At 36.9% G+C, this 21,285-nt stretch overlaps 1 protein-coding gene across 1 annotated transcript in view; it reads right to left on the bottom strand.

Annotated features, from left to right (window-relative positions):
* The window catches only part of pard6gb (par-6 family cell polarity regulator gamma b), a 52,426-nt gene extending 31,560 nt beyond the window's left edge, over window positions 1–20,866 (bottom strand). Inside the window, exons 1-2 of the mRNA XM_067426120.1 lie at window positions 20,582–20,866; window positions 12,913–13,135 (exon numbers count right to left, since the gene is read on the bottom strand). Coding sequence (XP_067282221.1) covers window positions 12,913–13,135; window positions 20,582–20,656 — 298 coding nt within the window. The 5' untranslated portion in view covers window positions 20,657–20,866. The remainder of the gene's footprint in view (window positions 1–12,912; window positions 13,136–20,581) is intronic.
* Between the last annotated feature and the right edge of the window lie 419 nt (window positions 20,867–21,285).

Below are 21,285 nucleotides of genomic sequence, written 5' to 3'. Positions count from 1 at the left end.
TTTAAAGTTACGGCAGTTTATTGCCTACAAAAACGGCCGGTTTGGACTACAACGAGCTTCTTCCTGGGTTGGTGACATCATAAACCCTTGCTAGTCACCGCAGATGAGACTTCTGCCCGTAACGGTAAGGGCTGTGGCGTTTCCAGACAACCTGTGCTTGGCACTTCAGCCAATAAAAATACATGAAACTACATTTGGCCATCTAACCAATCTAAGACCATTGCGTTTTTCGGAGGGATGGGCTTCATAGAAGCAGGAAGCAAACGAGCCATTCAAAGGACAGTGGAGACAGCGGAGTGGAATAAAGGTAAAATATAAGAAAAAAATGGTGTTTAAAAAAAATAAGTATTAAGACATGTTTAACTGTACCCCACAAACACAATCAAGCCTAGAAAAAAACAGAACCACCCTTTAACTTAAAAAAAAAAAATCTTATTGACAACTTTTAACTCATTTGATTTGCAAAAACTCAAAAAAAAAAAAAAAACAATATTTGATGTAAATTGTTCTCAAAATGTATTGCTAACTCAGAGTTAGCTAACTGCTAACATGAGCACTACAAACTCAAAACAGCTTGCTAATAATTGGTAAAATCTTAACTCATGTAACTGCTTACCTCAAATTTGAGTTAGCCCAACTTATTTGGGTTTACAGTGCACCAAGATACCAGAAAAAAAGTTGTTTACATAGAGAAACATCCACCCACAGGAATAACGTCTGTGACCCACAACCAAAAGCTCATCCGCCCAGAACAGATTTAGACAGTTCAACAACACACATTTTGTTTGTTTTTACAAACTCAAGGATTGAAGTTGAAATTACTGTCAAATTATTCAACAGCATGCCACTGAACCTAGCTTGTGTTTAAACTTTAACATTGGTTTAACCAGATCTTTTTAAATGATTGCTCAGCTATGGTTATTTATTGACCAGCAGAAATCATTTAAATAAAAATATACTGCTAATGAAGGATAAAGAACAACAGAGTAAATTGCATTCATGCATGTATACATACACGCATCTATATGTCTTATTTTACATCAACCATAAAGTTGAAGCCAGTCCTCTAGCAAGCTATGAGGACTTCCGACAGGACATGTGTTCTCAATCAACCTCATTTCTAATTTGGGCTTGGGGGAGAAAAATAAAAGAACACATGTAACTTTCACTGTAATGAAAAAAAGAAGAAGAAAAAAAGCACTTCTGATTCAAATGTTCCTTTTTAGGCAACAGATGCTGCATGACAAAGATGAACCATGTGAAACTTCAAAACAGGACAGCAGAGTTTTGCTCCAGTTTATTATGATGTCACAAACAAAGACATGATGGAGTGAATTACAAAAGGAAAACAAAACTTCTGGGTCATGTTCCCAGACCCATGAATCTTGCTCATTTCCCTTCTGTAATTGTTATTAGATGCAAATTCAAAACAATCCTCCAATCGTATACACTTCCGAGGAGAGAAAAGAGATAGAAAAAAAATGCACTTCAAGTAACTGAGAAACATTTCTTATTTCATGGAAGCTATTTAAAGGGTCAATATTTTGTCTATACGTAAAACCTATATTTACACTCTCTAAGGAGTATAGCACACTATCTAAGGTTCAAAAGTTTGGGGTCAGTAAGATTTGTTTGCATTTATTTGATGTAAAAATGTGTATATTGTTTATTTGTATAAAAATACATCAAAAAAAGTAACTTTGTAAAATATTCTTACTAGCATTGTGAAATAGAGCTGCACTAGATGCATTCATTTCTAACTAGATGCATTAATCGGTAAAAGATTGCGTTCTTGATTCTAACATCCATGCGATCTTATTATCTAAATGATAGCGATTCTCCTGTGTCTATTAAACCTTTGGCAAAAATCCCACAGGGACATTCAAATTTGCCTTGGTGCTGCTGCTGATCCAGAGAGAGCAGCTGTCAAATATGGGTATGAAACAGCTTCACAAACAGTCTTTCCAACCACACAATATCATTATATTAGTGTTACAAATATTTTAATTATCAGAGAAGTACTGGGATAAAAGATTTTAGTTATAGATTATAGGATATAAACACTGATGTCCATGTTCAAAATAGAGCTAATCGCCTTCTGCGCGTTACTTGGCACTTAAAATAATGATTGCATCAATTCGATTCTTACTCCACAATTTATTTATTTTTAATCATTGAATCATTCATTCAAGAGATTAGTTCAAAAACGCTGATTCATCCAGTAAGGGAACAAGTGAAGTATTTATGAGTGAGTCATTGAATCCTTCATTCAACAGATACAATAAATTTAGATTGCAGAAGTTAAAGGTGGGTTAAGCGACATTTGAAAAACGCTGTTAAAAAAATTGGTCAGATTGACAACCGGACACAACAACAAACATGTAACCAATCAGCATTAGGGGCGTATTACGGTGGAGGAGAGAGAACGAGCAAGAGGGAGATTTGAAGGACGTTAAAAAAGCGAGATGCCTGAGAGACATTACAAAAAAGAAAAACACTATGGAAAATGATCAGGAAAGAGTGTTGAGACCCGCATTAATATTAGAAAAGCTTTCCAGTGCTGGAGAGAGAGCTAAGCTTGAAGGCCTGGTGGTGTTTCCGCTACATACGGGAGTAACACTAGTTGAGTGTCATTGTTTGTCTGGAGCTGCTGTTCTGTTAGCACCTAACAACAAACTCTTGCTTGTATTTATTCTTGTGCACTGTATGTTAATCATCATCATCCCTTTATTTTTCGTGAAGCACTATTTTGTTGCGCTTCTGTTACGATAAATAGTAGGGATGCACCGAATATTCGGCAACCGAAATTATTCGGCCGAAAATAGCCAAAAAAAGCACTTTCGGCATTCGGCCGAATAAGTAAAAAGGCCGAATAATTTTGGCCGAACAATGACGTTTTTAATGACGCGATCAAAAAGTAACCCACGTAGAGTGAGAGCTGCGTGCTTTATGCAGCAAACATGTCAGCAGTGTGGAAGCACTGTTTAGTGCTGAAATTTAGTGCTCATGTCATCGATGAGAAGAGGAACCGACTTTCATGTGAGAAAGCAGAGAAGCTACTTTTCATAAAGAAGAACCTGCCACTTTTCCTGAAGAAGTAGGCTAAGTAGGCTTATGTCTAAGACAGTTATTTATTTGTTGTGGGTTCATCCACATTTTTTGCACTATTCAATGCACATTAGTTGTTGTAGACATACAGAGTTACATTCTTTCAGCAGTCAGTTATAGGCCTAACATAAGCTATTCAAGAAGGGGGGCTTCTAAGATGGCCAAATAAAAATATATTTTTTTATTTTACTAATTATTTATTTTAAGTTATGTTGTGCTTAGTTTGTATAATATCTGCTGGAATGTTAAAAAAAATTCAGTGTTAAATAAATATTTTGAAATTGTATTTTTGTTATTTGATTTATTTCTCTGAAAAGCAACACAAAATAGTAAAAAGCAAATTTTTACTATTTAATTATTGTAATGGTAAAAAAAAATTGCCAAATAAATGGAAAAAATGCGAAACACCGCGTTCGGTATTCGGCCTTCGGTCTTCGGCCAAGCATTTCATTATTATTCGGTTTCGGCTTCGGCCAAGAATTTCATTTCGGTGCATCCCTAATAAATAGACATCCACTCTTGCATTGCGTGTAATGGACGTCAGCTAACAAGAGTTGTGCAGGCCGATGACTGTTAGAGGATGCAGTGTTTACGGTTTAGCATCCTTGCTGGTGTGTCTTGTAGTGTTGCACGATATATTGGTACTAGAAACGTATTGCGATGGTATTACAAACAGTACGATATGAAATTTTATTAGTACCAGTACTTTAAAGACGATGGCGCTAATATGAGGTGTATTTTTTAATTTGCGTTGATGTATGACAGCAGGTGTCAGGACATCTGCTTCCACCTCTCACTAAACATTGGAAGTAAATGAGTTAAATATATACGTCATGACAAAGAAAGCAACAGAAAAATGCGCTCATGAGAAAAAGCGCTGCCGGACTCTGACCTGAAGCACGCACACGCCTTTCAGACAACATGCGATCACGATTCAGTTCTTTTGCAGATTATTGTTTGGGTTTGAATGGTCAAAAATAGGTAAAAATGCTCGGTCTGGCGAGTATTCAGGTAAACACAAGCAAACAACAATGAAAAACAAAAAAAACAAAAACACCACATGCTTGGCTAAATAACTAAAATATATTTATTAAGAATTATTGTATAGTTAAATTATAGTGTGAAGAATAAGCAGTTTTATATTTGATTATTTAATTTATTTTTTGACTTGCTACTGTAAAATAAACCTATAATAGCTGAAAAATAAAGCACTGTTTTTATTATATTGTTTGTAATTTGCATTTTTTACTTATTTTTAAAAACAAAGATACAATTAAAAATGTATTTCATATATTATATAATTATAAATTACATTTTAAAAAATATTTAAATTACTTTTATCATGAAATACTGTTCAGAAGTGAAAGGTTAGTGAATGATAACATCAGGGCTTGACATTAAGCATGTTCATGTGCTTGTCCTTCGGACAAGTAAATCGTTCATTCACTTGTCCGAGTAAAAAATTTGCGTGTCCGGAAAAAAGTTTGATATTTTTTTAATTTTGCGTGTTTGTGTGTGTGTGTGTGTGTGTGTGCGTTGTAACTATAATTTATTCTGAAGCAATATTCTCACCAGTGTTCAATCCGCTTTGACGTATTTAAATCTGCATATTTGTGAATTTTTTTATTTATTTAGTCATTTCAAATTTGTGATATTTTTACCTTTTATAAATTCTTATTAAATATAGGCTATGCTTCAGGTTTAATATTATATTGTTAAATTTGATCAATACATTAAATTAAATTAAGACACTATAAGGGCTGTTATATAAATAAAATTAAATAATTTACACTGAAAAATTACAACTGCATTAAATAATGTTTTGAGATTTGTAGTTTTGAATAGACACAGAAATGTTGGAAAGTATGTTTAAACATAAAACTAAACCTCCAGTAGGTGGCAGCAGGTGGCCGTCTTAATGAGTCAGCCATTGAGTCGTTCATTCAAACGATTCATTCGAAAACTGAATTGTTCAGTAACACACTTGTTGTTGTGAGATGCGTTACGGTTCTGCTAACGATTTTCGCTGCTGAAATCGAACAAAAGCACTCAATATTGCATCTAAAATGTAAGTGATTTTAAGTGAATGTAAATGTAAGTGAATGTTAATTAGTTGTTTATGAAACTGTCATATGAAAGCAGTGTCATTTTCAGTCGTGATGGTATTCAGGAAACAGCTTAAACGGTCTAGTGTTGTAATTTCTCCTCCGGAGGCTGCACGAGCGTCAACAGCGCGACCTTGTTATCGTCAGTTCATCATATATATTTTTCTCCACCAATATCGATCGCCACTTACACTAAATTAATGCACAATCATTCGTCATTTTGGTGATTTGCTAGTTATTTTTTGTATTTCTGTCGGGCAAGTAAAATTCTTTTTCACTTGTCCCTTCAAAAAATCCACTTGTCCCGGACAAGCGTTAATGTCGAGCCCTGACATGATTGATAATGTGATCTCTGTAAGGATGTTCACACTAGCATGTGGACATTATTGTCAAAAACCTTAATTAAAAAAATAATAATAATTTAAAGGTAATTTTTAGTAAAAAAAAAAAAACAATGAATAATAAGTTCTGATGTCATATTATTCTATATTTCTTTTACTGGGGTTTTTTTGACCGTGGTATCGATTTAGTATCGATATCAAGGTATTTTAGTCTGCTAGTGTATCAAAGTGATAATTTTGGTATCGTGACAACACTAGTGTCTTGCATGCCAGCGATCAGGGTTCGAGACCGACACAGAGCAGGGCAGTTAGTATTGGAGAATGAGCTTTGGAGGCGGAGCAATGAAGAAAGGGGTGTGTTTGTTTGGGTTGATTTTAAATATAAACAAATGTTCACCAACTTAGAAATATCGCTTACCCTACCTTTAACATTTTGCCAGATCCTCTAGTAAATGGCATGTTATTTTGTTTAGTTTGTTCAGAATCGTGATCTCTTTTTGATTTTTTTTAAATAAAATCATGATTCTCAATTTATCCAGAATCGTGCAGCTCTAATTTTATAATGTATTTTTTATTTTTATATATGAATATTGAAATGTAATTTATTCCTGTGATGTAAAAGCATTTTCAAAAGCCACAACTTCAGTGTCACATACATAATCAGCTTGACTGATTGGATGTTTATAAAATATAAAGAGTAAAGGGAAAAAAAAAAGAGTAAAGGAAAAATCTTAAGCCATTTTGAAAACTGTAAGTTAGAAAAATGTAGAATTGTAAAATGTAAACTGAAAAATGTAGTTAGATTAGCAGCATTGCTACTTTTAGCTCGTTGTTCCCCAACATTGAACATGTGCAAGAATCCGTTCCATTTCATTCATTCATTTCCTCTGACCCTAGATTAGTCATTACCCAGAAATCTTGTGCCTCTGGCCAACCACAGGCCAGGACAGGTCCACATCAGGTGGGTCTTTCCCACAACGCTCTAGTATGGAAGTCCCCAGTGTCTGTCTCTGCAGGGGTGAGATCTGCCTCTGGCTCTTAACTGAGCATTAGAAAGCCCTGAGTCAGTGTCTACTATATGAGATCAAGTCTATGTCTGGCTGAACTCAAGAAAGGAAATTAACCCAGACTGCCTAGGCTGTTTTTTTTTTCCCCTCATTTTTATAGTGCATTTAAATAAAGGAAGTCTCCACTGGTGACCTCTCTGAGTGAGTTAAAGGGAGTGGAAAAAGAAAAGAGAAATATAAAGTTTTGTGTGCTCAGAGCTTTGTTGGCTCCAGGGGGGCATTTAAAGAAACTGTTTTGTCCATGTGTGTTAAGGCACTTCCAGCGCCCCATCAACCTTTATTTTGCAATATGAAAGAAAATAGTTAAGAACAGTACAATTTTTATATGTTTTACACTGCAACATGCACAACCAGTGAAGTTTGATTCTAAATAATAAAAGACTCCTTTTTAGTCAATCAAAAACAAATTAAAATCAACTGATATAATCCAAATGAATGACTCGTAATTAGGAATGCACTGATGTGTCGACCGCCAATGATTTTTCATCAATTTAAAACTATCGGCATATTGGCTATAGCATAAAAAGGGCTGATATAACAAACAATAGTTTATTCATTAAATGTGTGAAGGAACGGAGCTTTATAATATCTGTTGCATAATTCAACATTTGTCTGGGTAAACCAATGTAGTTAATAAGAAATATTTGAAAGCAAAAATAACCTATGAAGGTTCTGATGTCCCATTTGTATTTTGTTTTTATCTTAGTGCCACTCTTATAATTTAGGCCAGTTGAATGTTAAATGGATTTAATCCATGCTCACTGAAAATGATAGCTAGTAGACCTACAGTAGTAGATGTGTTTTTGAACTTTGCTAACTGCAAATTTGATCAAAACCGAAATCTATTCAAATGACAAAAGTTAAAATAAGCTATCAAGTGACAAATCTTTGTATCGGCCAATAGTTTGTTAAAATTGGTATTGGGAGAAAAAATATCCAATTTTTAGTGAAATCAAACAGTTATCTGGTTATATACAGCTTAAAACTAACTGTATAATGTTGTTCTGAAGGTTTGAGAGACTTAAACCTGTTATTAATATGACAATATGTAATTAAATAAACATTTGGTTCTGTCAGTAGTATTAGGTAAAATTAGTATTAAGTAAATAAATGTTACTACCTTTTTGTCGTATTTTTGTCGTATTTTTAATCAAAATCAATGGAATGTGACACTTCCTTTGGAATGTGTTTGTTATCCATGAAAGATTTAAGTACGCTTTTTAAATAACTGATTTAAATGTATTAATAATGAAATTCTCATCATCTGGCAATTCATTTCTCCCCCAACCAAGAAGTACTAAAAGATAAATTAACAGAATATTTAAATATCCAGAATTGTCTAAAGAAACTGGAAACAGAATTATTTATGGGTTACTTCAGCCAAAAATGAAAATCGTGTCATTTACTCACCCTCATGTCGTTCCAAACCCATAAGACTTTCATTCATCCTTGGAAACACAAATGATGATATTTTAAATGAAACCTGAGACGTTTCTGTCCCCCCATTTAAAGTCCATTACACCACCACTTTGATGCTTCAAAAAGTTCACAAAGACTTGAATCGAGCGGTTAAATCCAAGTCATTATCTTCATTTGTGTTTTGAAGATTAACGAAGGTCTTAAGGGTTTGGAACGGCATGAGGGTGAGTAAATGAGAGAAGAATTGTCCTTTTTGGGTGAACTATCCCTTTAAATGTAATACTCTTCCCAAATGTCTATCATATATTTATTATAATAAGCCCCCAAATGCTGCATGAAAATTAAGCAGTGCCCTTTTAATTTTTATCAACCATGCCGACAAACATCTAAAAAGTGGATATGGAGGTCAGATTTCCGATATATTTTTGGGCACAAGCACTGCTGTGGAATGCATCAAGAATAAACCAGACACTAAATGTCTTGATTTGTTTTTTTAAAGAAAGTGCTTCCATGCATAAAACTGCAGTCCTATCCATCTGTGGTCTGAATGTGGCTTTTCTGGCTCCTGAAGCTGAATATCTCTGCTTTGGAATAAGTCACACTGACTCACAGTCTATCTGTGTCAGGAACTCATGATTGACGGGAATGCTCGGACTCTCCAGTACCGCCCAGTGAGCGTTGCCTGTTACAGGCTTACTCACGCTCAGGTTAAGAGATAGCCAAACCGTGAGAAAGCACCTCATTGTTCAGCATTGACAATGGTCACTATGAGCGCTGAATGGCACTCACAGCTATGAGCAAAGAAACTAATTAGCATAATAGTACAAATCCTGCTGACCACTTAAAAGCTTGTGTTGGCGCAAGAAAACGCGTCTTACGTAATCCACGACTGGAAGCCAAGCCGTCAAGAGGAGTAAAACTTTACATGCATGAACGGTTTTGACCACATTTCAGGTTTTTTACCAAATCTAGAAAAGCTAAATGGTAAATCCTCCTATCCTTTTAACCACTGTTAAGGTGTCAAAAAAAAGTATTCTGCCGTTAATATTAATAATACTTTATAATACAATATAGAAATGTCAACTTTTTTTGTTTGTTTGTTTTGCTGCCAAATCTGATCACTATATCTCAACACACTAAGTGTGAGGAACCAGAATGCCTGCTTTAGCAAAATATGTCAAACAATAAAAACAGCTTGTTCTTGGAGTGTGACTATGCATTGCGTCTTGCTTAAAGGCAATACTGGACTATGGTTGAGTAACTACTGAGATGGGAAGTATGCAAATAATTGCAGAGCAGCATTCATACTTTTAAAGCACGGTAAGAGAAGCGTCCTATCTGTGGATGTGGAAAGATAAGCACAGCCCAGCCTGCTAAGGTGCCCCTCTCTCGCTCTCTTTTTGTCTCTTTTCACGTGGCTCTTTTGTGTGTGTGAAATGCCCGCCATACCAGCAGACTGTGACCTGCTTTCTATAGGCTGCAGTTTATTTAAGAACAGAGCAATCTGAACCCTCTAATGAACAGCTAAGCCCAGTTTACAGATAGATAGATAGATAGATAGATAGATAGATAGATAGATAGATAGATAGATAGATAGATAGATAGATAGATAGATAGATAGATAGATAGATAGATAGATAGATAGATAGATAGATAGATAGATAGATAGATAGATAGATAACAGCTATAGCTCCATGTTTACAATTTATATATATATATATATATATATATATATATATATATATATATATATATAAATAAATTGTAAACATGGAGCTATAGCTGTTATCTGTCTAATAACTACACACACGCTACCCTTTAAAAGTTTAGGGTGAGTAAGATTATGAAATGTTTTTGAAAGAAGTCTAGCTCACCAAGCCTGAATTTATTTGATGAATTTTTGTAGTTGAGTGGAATTTAAAACAATTATCCATAAACATCCATAAACCTCCTCTTTGGGCTCCTGCCTGGCAGCTCTAACCTTAGCATCCTTTTACCGATATATACACTCTCCCTCCTCTGAACATGTCCAAACCATCTCAACCTGGCCCTAACTTTGTCTCCAAAACATCTCACATGTACTGTCCCTCTGATGCACTCATTCCTGATCCTATTCATCCTTGTCACTCCCAAAGAGAACCTCAACATCTTCGGCTCAGCTACCTCTAGCTCTTCCCCTCTTCTTTTCGTCAGTGCAACGGTCTCCAAAGCATACAACGTCGCTGGTCTCACTACTGTCCAGTACACCTTTCCTTTCATTCTTGCTGGTACACTTTTATCACACAACAGACCTGACACTTTTCTCCACCCATTCCAACCTGCCTGCACACGCTTCTTCATCTCTTTTCCACACTCCCCATTGCTCTGGTCTGTTGACCCTAAGTACTTAAAATCCTGCACCTTCTTTACCTCTCCTCCCTCTAACCTCACTGTTCCACTTGGTTCCCTCTCATTTCACACACGTATTCTGTCTTGCTGCGACTAACCTTCACTCCTCTTCTCTCCAGAGCAAACCTCCACCTCTCTAGACTTTCCTCCATCTGCTCCCTACTCTCACTACAGATCACAATGTAATCCGCAAACATCATAGTCCATGGAGATTTCTGTCTGACCTCATCTGTCAGCGTGTCCATCACCACCGCAAACAAAAAGTGGCTCAGAGCCGATCCTTGATGCAGTTCCACCTTCACCGTGAAGACCGCTGTCTCACCTACGGCACACCTTACCACTGTCCTACTGCTCTCAAACATATCCTGCACCACTGTAACATACTTCTCTGCCTCTCCAGACCTCTTTTAGCACTCTGTCATGCTTTCTATAAATCTACAAAAATACAATGCAGCTCTTTCTGACCCTCTCTGTATTTCTCCATTAACATTCTCAAAGCAAATAATGCATCTGTAGTGCTTTTTCTTGGCATGAAACCATACTGCTGCTCACAAATGTCCACTTTTCCCCTTAGCCTTGCTTCCACTACTCTTTCCCACAACTTCATTGTATGGCTCATCAGCTTAATACCTCTGTAGTTTCCACAACTCTGCGCATCTTCCTTGTTCTTAAAAATCGGTACCAAAACACTTCTCCTCCATTCCTCAGGCATCCTCTCACTCTCTCAAACCTTGTTGAACAGCCTAGTTAAAAACTCTACTGCCATTTCTCCTAGAAACTTTAATACCTCCACTGGAATGTCATCTGGACCAACTGCCTGTCCACTCTTCATTCTCTTCAAAGCTCTCCTAAACTTCATTTCCTGAAGACCAAACCTGCCCATCACTTCCTTGTCCCCACTATTCCCTTCCCCAACATGTCCATTCAAATCTGCCCCTATCACTACCTCTGGGAACAGTCTGCATCACTTCCTCCAACTCGCTCCAGAATCTCTCATCTTGCTTACAACCTACTTGTGGAGCATAGGCACTAACAACATTCAACATCACACCTTCAGACATATCAACCTATCTGACACTCTCTTTACCTCCAGAACATTCTTCACAAACTCCTCCTTAAGGATCACTCCAACTCCATTTTTCTTCCCGTCCACACCATTATAAAACGGTTTAAACCCTGCTCCAATGCTTCTAGCCTTGCTCCCTTTCCACCTGATCTCCTGGACACACAGAATATCAACTTTCCTCATCTGCATCATATCTACCAGTTCTACCTTTCCTCTTCTCTCTCTGCCTAAGGACATGCCTTCCTCCTCTAACGCACTTTCCTCCTCTCCTTCTTTGACTAAAAGTAGCCCAATTTCCACCAGTGCCCTGTAGGTCAACGGCACTGAGGGCGGTTGTTGCTAACCCGGGACCCAACCGATCCGGTATGGAAGTCATGATAGTGACTCAAAAAACGTCCCGCTACAACTTTTTTAGTGAATGATATCTTAAATCTAAACAAATAGTCTAGCTCCATTTTAATATGCACCCCCCACTTTTCATCAATCAATTCCCAATTAATAAAGCCATGCCATACATTTTTACTTGTTTAATATCCCGTTTCCCTCAGAAATGTCCAATTATAGGGTTGCAAAAGGCAAACAATGTTGACTTTAAACAGAAACCATGCATTATTCACAAGTTTAAACAGATTTTGCAACTGACAAAAATACTAATTTTGTTATTTAACTAATCAGACAGATCTATTCAATACTAATTAATCGCAAAATGTCCAACTACATTGGCCCATCACTAGTACCAACCATTTTGGAAAGCAGTTACTACTATTGGACACACATTCTCTAATGTTGAAAGGACTGGCCAAAGTATCTAACACACATTGTAACAGTTCAGCTACAGGATGCTGATTTTTCTTTAAGGGTGCATTGGGATTTACAGGAAGAGACTGAGTCTCTCCACAGGAAAGAAATGTCACTCTTCCCTGCCATCAAAACCAGCAGCCTTTCCTGTAGAAAGTTATCTCCAGACCACAGCAGCTCTATCACACACATTAGTGTGCTGGTGACAACATAATAGCTGCACAGGGGGCCACGCTTGGGACGGTGTATCTGTGTGCTTCAAAACGCAGCATACAATCACATGATCCTGTTTACTCTGTATTTTTGCCTGACCACAGCACCACAGAAGATTGTGGGCTGAATCACTCTGCAAGTATGTACTAAATCCATACTCTACTATCTGCCGGTTTTTAACCCCTAACTGATTCCCAACTGGGGTCAGAAAAACTTGAAACTAATATAATTACGCAAGGCTTCCTTAAGACTGATTAGTAGACTAGTTCTTCAGGCAAGACGAGTCACCAGACAATGCTTCAAATGAAGCAGGAAAATCCACCTTGAGAAGGAAAACAAAACAGCACGAAAAAAAACTGGGACATGGAGAATAAAGGGATGTGGGTGGGAAGTGAGAAAGCTCATACCTTGTCTCTGGATAAAGAGTCGCAGCAGAGGGTGTGCGGTGGACACGGCCTTGCTGAAGTTCTCATCGTTATTGATGGGGAGGAGATCTCCATGAACATCAGCGTATCCGATCATCACCTCCATGTTTGCAATCCGGTGGATTGTCATGATGAGTTTGTAGAATTCCTCAAATTTGCCGGGTTTTAGTCGATCCACTGAAAACCTACGGAACTCTGCCCCATACTGCAAAAGAAATATGCAGAATTCAGCAAGCTGTCACAAAACATCACTGCACTGCTGTTTATAAGGCTCCCAAACATTTGAAGGATCATCCCACTTCCCAGTCATTTATGATTAGGGGATAAGGATTGCTGGCTGACCGATACACTAGCAAATGTTTGACATTTTTGAATTATCAATAAGGTTTTCTTTTTGGCCAGGAGATGTTTATTTTGACAATGTTGAGAATTCCAGCATCGCAGATAAGCAGGAGCTCCCATACTTCATCTGCATTAGTTTTCGGTCTGTCAACATAAAAGTAAACACTAAAGAAGAACGAAAGGGTATATGAAAAAGTATTACCGCATTTGTATTAGTAGCAATTGAAAGGCAAACGCTATACTTTCTTATATATCTGGATTCTTCAAATATGCATTTATATAATTTAAAAGTCTTTGGATATGTAGTAAATATTTTATTACATGGACATCCCAAACTTTTGCCAATCCTGCCGTTAGATCCTCTGAAGTGCGCATTTGTAGTCTACATGAAAACATGAAAAAAAAGGTCTGTATCGACCAACCAAACTCACTCTCACGGCAATTGGTAAATATGTTATGTTTTGCCAAATTGTTTGCGAATGTCTGCCCACTTTAAATCAGAAAAAAGCCTTGCATAAGATTGCATTCATTTGAAATAATTAGTGAGATAGTGAGAGACTGTGCACATGTAAATTGCTTCTCTTTAATAGTGAAGCTGTAAGTTTAATTACTTCAAAAACAGATATGCTTCTCCACCTCATTGCTGGGATATATAATGCAGCTTTTCAGTAGCAAAGCTATTTTTTTAATAAGTCACAGAGCAGTGTTGACAAATACTCCTGAATCCTGAATGTTTCTGTCTGTGCAATCTCTGTGTGTGAGTGACTCAAGGCAGCACAGCTTCCAGCCAAACAAAGACTTAAAACTTCCACATTTTCCAGGACCATGGGAACCACAGATGAAAATCCCTGGTTAAATCACACCAACCTCATTCTATCCAGTTTCAAACTTAAAGTAGACCTAATACATATCAGCTTATAGCTGTTTTGACACCCCCTAACTAAAACTGAAGGGACTTGTTTCTGGTATTTTTACTTACTGGCCTTCGATTAATCTATTTAGCCTTCAGACATGTCAGGAATCACAAAACACTGACAAAAAGAGATAACTGGAGAGCGTTTTCACCAGGCCTCTAACAGTCTGCTCGGTTGTCTTTGCAGCTCTGCTGTTTGCAATGAGGAAATGGGAGACAAACAGGGACCTGAGACACAATAGAGTGAAGCACAATGCAGGGTGATGAGTAAGCAGAGCAAACTTCCACAACAACACACACTAACCTAACGGATGTCACCCCGTCCCTGTAGCCGAGTTGCGCAGGTGGACAATCCCAACCAATGTTCTCAGAACACACACTCAGATCCGTGCGCACTGGACACGTCATTACTTTTGCTCTGCTCTGCTTTTTAAATGGATAGTTCACCCACAAATGAAAATGTGATGTTTATCTGCTTACACCCAGGGCATCTACTGAAGAAACAAACACACTTACATCTTGGATGCCCTGGCGTAAGCAGATAAACATCAAATTTTCATTTTTGGGTGAACTATTCCTTTAAGTGTTTTGCTATGTCATTGACTAACAATTCATGTACTATGATTTGGAAAGTACTAATCAGGACAGATAGTAAGCAAATTGGGATACATGTTATTATCATTAACTAAAACTATTACAAAAATGTTGTTAATTGAAATAAAACTAATTTAGAAAAAATAGTAAATGTTGCCTTTAATATAATAGTATTGAAAATAACAAACTGAAATAAAAATAAAATTACAACAAAATTTTTAAAAATATTTTATAAATAAATGAAAATGAATAACAACTACATAATAACTAAAAAACATAAAACAAAAAATATAACAAAGCTAAAATATAAATAAAAACAAATAGTATATTAATAATACTAAAATAAAATCTCCACACAAACTTTTAATCAACACTATCGCATGCAGCATGTTAAGTTACCTGGCTTTAAGTGCCATGACCAAGATCAAAAATGTTCAAGCATCACTTTAAACCTACAAACCTTTGTTTACTAGCTCTGAACATCAGGTTATGGCCATTAAGTACATTTTTGCCTACATATTCAGAAGAAGCAATGGTCTGTCCCCCTTGACTAAAGGGGTCAAGACGAGTTCATGAATCACGTGACTGTCATGCAGATGCAAGTCTTGACTCAATGCGTGGGTCGTCCCATCCAGCCTGAAAAACACAGGCCTAGCTTTGTCTTTCGCAACAGCGGTTGAGGCTGCAGAATCCCAGCATTCATCGTGGACTGTGCTGTTCTATGTAATTATGTCCCTAGAACGAGAGACCTACATTAACCAGTGGCAGCCTGTCATTACAGCACATGGAATATAAATGTGAAGCAGCAGAAATACACGCAGAAGATCTCTGAGGTGGCAGGTGTGTGATCAAGTTGACTACATGTGAACATGTGCCCAATTGCAGACACATACGAAAACATCCATTTCACCACCTACAGCAAGTGTAAAAATGTAACCCATTAATCAGCAAGACATCAGAGCTGCTGCACTGACTAAATAAATAAAGATTTCATTCTAGTCTGGTGTTTCTAGTGTGAAGAACACATAACATTTAAAGAGTGACAGTTTTGTTGTTGTTCTTTCCCTGAGAGAGTCACTGATAATTTAAGTCAAGGTCACTTTAGCAAACTGTTGTAATTTAACCATTTTAAATAAACAGTTTACCATTGGGAGCCAGAAACATTTGCATTATGCTTTATAGAGCTGTTATTTTTTAGAAAAATTAAATTCGAACAGATATCAAATATCAAGCAATGTATTCGAATATATTCAAATATCTAAATTCTTCAGGCGCTGCAAGGCGCAGTTGAAGTAAAAAGTGCCTGGGAAAAACGCTGTCAAGATGAGAGCCAGGCCGTGTCTGTGTCATTATTCTAACATTATCTTCATAACTTCTTAGAAAATAAAACGTTCACCCCTCAGAAAAATGTAATTTCCTCTCTCGTCAACATTATAGCCTAATGTGAGCGCAGCGCGTGCTCTTCAGTGGTGAAGGCGCGTCACGCGTGCTGTGCATCACATCATATAAGGACGCACACTGAAAAGTAATCGGGTCTGGTCGTTTACATAGTTAATTTTTTTATTTGATCGGTTCATTTAAAGGTTTATTTCATTCCTCTCAAACCGATTACAATTTCATTCAGTAGGGGCATTTTTATTACGATTGAGGTGTTTATATTAAGCATTTTCATTCGGATTGGACTTTTAAACCGATAAACGTAAATATAGACTGTAAAAAAAAAAAAATTTGCAATACATGGCACTTTAAAAACCGGATAGTTTATATATAGTTCAATTACGGATATTTCACATCATGTTCGAACGCATATTCGAATATCGAATAAAAAGTAACAGCCCTAATGCTTTATTTGTAGGCCAAGGACAACATTTATTTCTTTGTTTCTAACAGTGAAAAACTTTATACTACGGCTGTCAAAATTAGGGCTCTTCGTTGAAATACATCTATGACCTTTGATACATGTCTAGTCTTCATGCTCTGTTGAGTATGGGTTCATTAATAATAAACCTATATTTGCATAAAGCATATTTGCCCATACCCATGTTGATTAGAGTATTACAAAATTGAAACATTAATTTAAGGTACATTTAGAACTGATAAAAATGTGTGAGTTAACTCATGACAATCGTGCGATTAATTGCGATTAAATATTTTAATCGATTGACAGCCCTATCATAATATTTACTTGATTGAAAAATAATTTATTAAAAGGTGTATATATATATATATATTTAATTTAATAAAGAAGTGTGTTCAATAAAATATGTTTTTGCTGTAGTATCAAGATGAAATAACACTGGTACCAAACACTACATTTTGATCTCAAGAAAACCCAATAAAATACAAATTAGATTTTTTCTTGATATGTCTCCTTAAAATAAATAAATAAACTTTACACAATTGTATCATTAATTATGCAATATATCTAGTTTCAGTTTTACACCATACTGCAACACATAATTAAAAAGCTATAAGCTACACTTGTCTTTCTGATACACTAATGCATTGTACTATTTGTTTTCATTAAATCCAAGTGATCGCAGAGGCTCCTCACGTGCATACACACACAACATATCGGTTTCAAGTGATTCTAACTTGACATTTCAGTCATTCATCAAACTAAAATGCAGTCACCCAAACATTAAAAGTTGCACTGCTCAATTTGAATGGTCCCAGCCAAACTCCTTTTTGCGCATGTGAAGGATGCTGTTTTACGAGTAGCACGAGTGAAGTACAGAGCATTGTTTACATAATAATAAATAATAGTTTAGCAACCAAATGTTACATATGGAAACATATTTGGATTCTTGCCGAATGAGAGAGGTAAAGCCAGTGCTGTTTCAGTTTCGCTTTAAATAAAATAATAATAATTTATTTTGGCTTGATGTTTGCATGCTGTTTATAATGAATGCCACTATAGCCTAATTTGTTTTTTTACTTTATAGTTTAATATATCATTTATAGCTACTAATTTTTGTTATTTTCTTGTCCTGTTCTGAATAACGTCAAATTTAAAGGATTGTTATGGTGTGAGGGGAAAACAGCCAAGGCTATAATGTTAGTAAATGTTTCATTTTATTTACCTGTATTTAATAAATCAATGTAATTGTTTGCATTTACAAGTTTAGTGGGTGTTTTTGTAGTAAGACTAATTTCTTTCATGAGATTACTTCCTCTTCTTGGCTGGGTTATGTTTCTCCATGTCAAATACTCTAGTCTAGGGGTAAAGCTTCTAAACCGTGAATTTTTAGGGGCGTGATGATTGTTTTCAGCCGCTACATTTATCAACGTACAATCATTCGTGCGATGGGATTGGCAGCATATGAATGTTTCATGAAGCACACGTGAACCGTTGTAAGATGATCGGATCATATACCTCAGAGGCTGAAAACTTAAGGAAACAACATGGACTTCCCATTACAAAGATTTTATAAGATTTTAAATTTTGCTATTTGCTCTTCTGATTGGTGGTGATTTTGCAGTTTTGTGTTATGTGATTGATTTTGACATGTCATGTAGCCTTGTCATGTCTGGTGTGTACAGACAAATTGGTTGTCACTGAAATCCTATAATATCAAGATCTACACTTAATTTTGTTGTTATCCATGTGCAAACTCAAGCCTAAAAACAATAACATGACCTCAGACCATAGAGAATACAGGCCTAAACATACCCAATTTCCAACATTAAAATCCTGAGTAATATGAGAACAGCAAAAACCCTTTATCAGTCCTCAAAACCCTAACAGGTTCAGGCAAGTCAAAACACGGCACTACAGCCAGATACACAGCTCTTTGTATTAAATACTTGTGTGACACTAAACAGTACTCAAAACCCAATCTTATCAAATGTCAGTACAGCGTTCCAAAGACTACATTTCCAATTGAGATCTAGCTTGGTCAGTGGAAAACGGCAGTGACAGAGCAGTTGGAGCGGTGTTTCTGGAAGATGTACAAATCCCTAGACACATTAGATATAAAGTGGTGGGAGGGAGAAAAAAAAAAACAGCTCCTCACAAAAGAACATTGGCTCATGGTTCACTTCAGAAACCCCCTCACACATTCTTATCACCAACAGAGTTCCTCTCCGGACAACCCTTCCTTGATTGTGATGTGCCGGAACTGGGTGATGACATCATAAAGAACCCTACGTGTGATACTGACAGAGATTAGTGACATCACAATGGTGATTCATGCATCACTGTTGAGCAACACGTCCTTTGAGATGTTGATACAGATTTGGTTGATCCACGACATCGTGTTCCAAAACATCATAGTGTGAAGATCTTAGATAACAATTCCATAAACATTCTTGCCCTGTGGGTTTCAGCTTCACACATTCATCCATTGATACTTTTGTTTGGGAGCGAGTATTGGTTCTTTCAGGTTTAAATGGGAAAGCGGGTTGATCCACAGACACCATTCCAACATTCATAGGTATCTGGCTCTTCCAAGAAAGGAGAAACGTAACGGGGGCCCTCTTGTCTTTACAGACCCCAAACAGTGGCTCCTTTCATTGACAACAGTAGCAGGACTTTTCAGTCCCTGTTATGAATTAGAGCACGGCTGAATAATGGAGGCGAATAATAATCAGACAATGGTAACGTAGTCTGGATCTGGGCACGTCGCCCACACATTCCAACAATTAGGACCATCGCATCCATAACCACATTATGAAAGTTTGTCTAGCCAAATGCTAGCCCAACAGACAACTGAGTTTTCTCAGCCACTCTCCACTTTGAATATAGAGTGAATAAAGTGTCAGACGTCTGAAATGGAAAAGCAGAGACATTTAATGAATCATCCGGTTCCAGTGGGTCTCAATGACAGCGCTTTGACAGATAATGTCTCCATCAGCTTGGCTGCAACAGATGCAAACGCCACACTACCATTAGAATGAACGGTGACAGATAAAGAGTTATTTATATTTGTGAACGGTTGGTTGAAGCTTTGTCAGATATTTCCCCAGGCAAATTAAACAATTACTGTATATGAAGGGCCTTCATGACTCCACTTTGAGTGATGATAAATCTATCATGCTATTCTTCAGGGGAACTATTGCAATAGAATGACAGACAGAAACACAGACAGACAGAAACACAGAAAAACAGACATCAATCCCATTTCCCGCATAAGATTAATCAAATATCAATGTTATCTGGTGGTTTAAGAATGTGTGCTGTGAGGAGAAGTTTCACTTTGTCCAACTGACACAAATAAAAGAGCCCATCCCAATGAATCAGCTCTCGTGTTTGCTCTTGTCAAATGTGTAAATATGTCCTTGTGTTGTTTGGATACTATTTTCGGACAGCTGGTAATGAGGACCTGACCTGATGTGAAAATTACAAACACAAAAAACTTCAGAGAGAATGCTCCCATCTGAAAGCCACATGCTGCATCCAGACCACAGATAGACAAACAGGATTTCTCAAACAGGATTTGTGCTTGATCATTTAAAGGTTTTCGTTTTGGAGACCTGAAATCATGAAAATCGCAAACACATATCCATTCATGTGACAGTTCTAGCGCCAAAACGGTTATGTTCTAACTCGTTTTATTGGAGCCGAAAAAAAAAGTTAAGCTGATGAAACAAAACGCAATTTTTAAAAAGCTGAGAAAAGCGTTATTTTAATGCAAGTAAACGAGAAACTATGCTAAGATCACACTACTATGATTTGACATGGGCTAACCAAAGTTAGCCATCCCTATCCCCCCCATCTAAAAATATATACAACATCGTGTAACTATGCAACGAAACTATTCTCGCGTAATAGTTTTCCAGCGTGCATTTCATACAACTCACCTTGCTTTTCACTTCCACTGCGTTCATGTTCAAGCTTTGCAAAGACAGAGATTTATTATTAAAGCTCCGGTTCATTTCGCTCGCTTGAAACTTTTCAAGCCCGTCCAGGATGATGGGCTCGATTTATAAGCCTGTCCCGTTATTGAACGTCCAATCTTCACTTTCCAGATGCGGAAAAGTTAGTCCTCCGAGGCTGTGTGACAGTTTTTCTTAAACTGAGGTCGCGTTACCGTTGCGTCTCGGTCACTTCACAAAAGTTCTGCAGAAAATTATGTGAAAGGCAAATCAGCGCCTCTCACTAGGGGGAGTGGGCTAAGTTTTCTCATATGACATCATCGCTCCCTCTCTCTCAACGACTCCGATGAGTTTACTAGTCCTACTATGGTGAAGGCTTTGCTTATGAATATTAAAATACGTAGCGTGACGCTAGTCCGATAGGGGTAACTGACTGGCTAAAAAGCGAACGTTATAAGTGGGCGGGAATTAGCTATAAAATATGTGTATTTATAATTTTAGTATGTTATCTTTGAAATAATAGTTTTTTTTAAATGAGAAAATTGCTTTTCATTCCAAGAAAGGAATAGATCGGGAGCTCGGGACTAGTTTTCTCCTCACAAAGTGGGCGGTACTTTCCCACGACGGCAAGCTTATGAATATTAATAGCATTACGTGACTGGACGCTCCAGGAAGGTTACCAAGCAACT

This window comes from Pseudorasbora parva, chromosome 19, assembly GCF_024679245.1.
Source record: "Pseudorasbora parva isolate DD20220531a chromosome 19, ASM2467924v1, whole genome shotgun sequence".
Lineage (NCBI taxonomy): Eukaryota > Metazoa > Chordata > Actinopteri > Cypriniformes > Gobionidae > Pseudorasbora > Pseudorasbora parva.
Note: the sequence above shows the minus strand (reverse complement) of the source record. Positions and strands in the feature narration are given on the sequence as shown.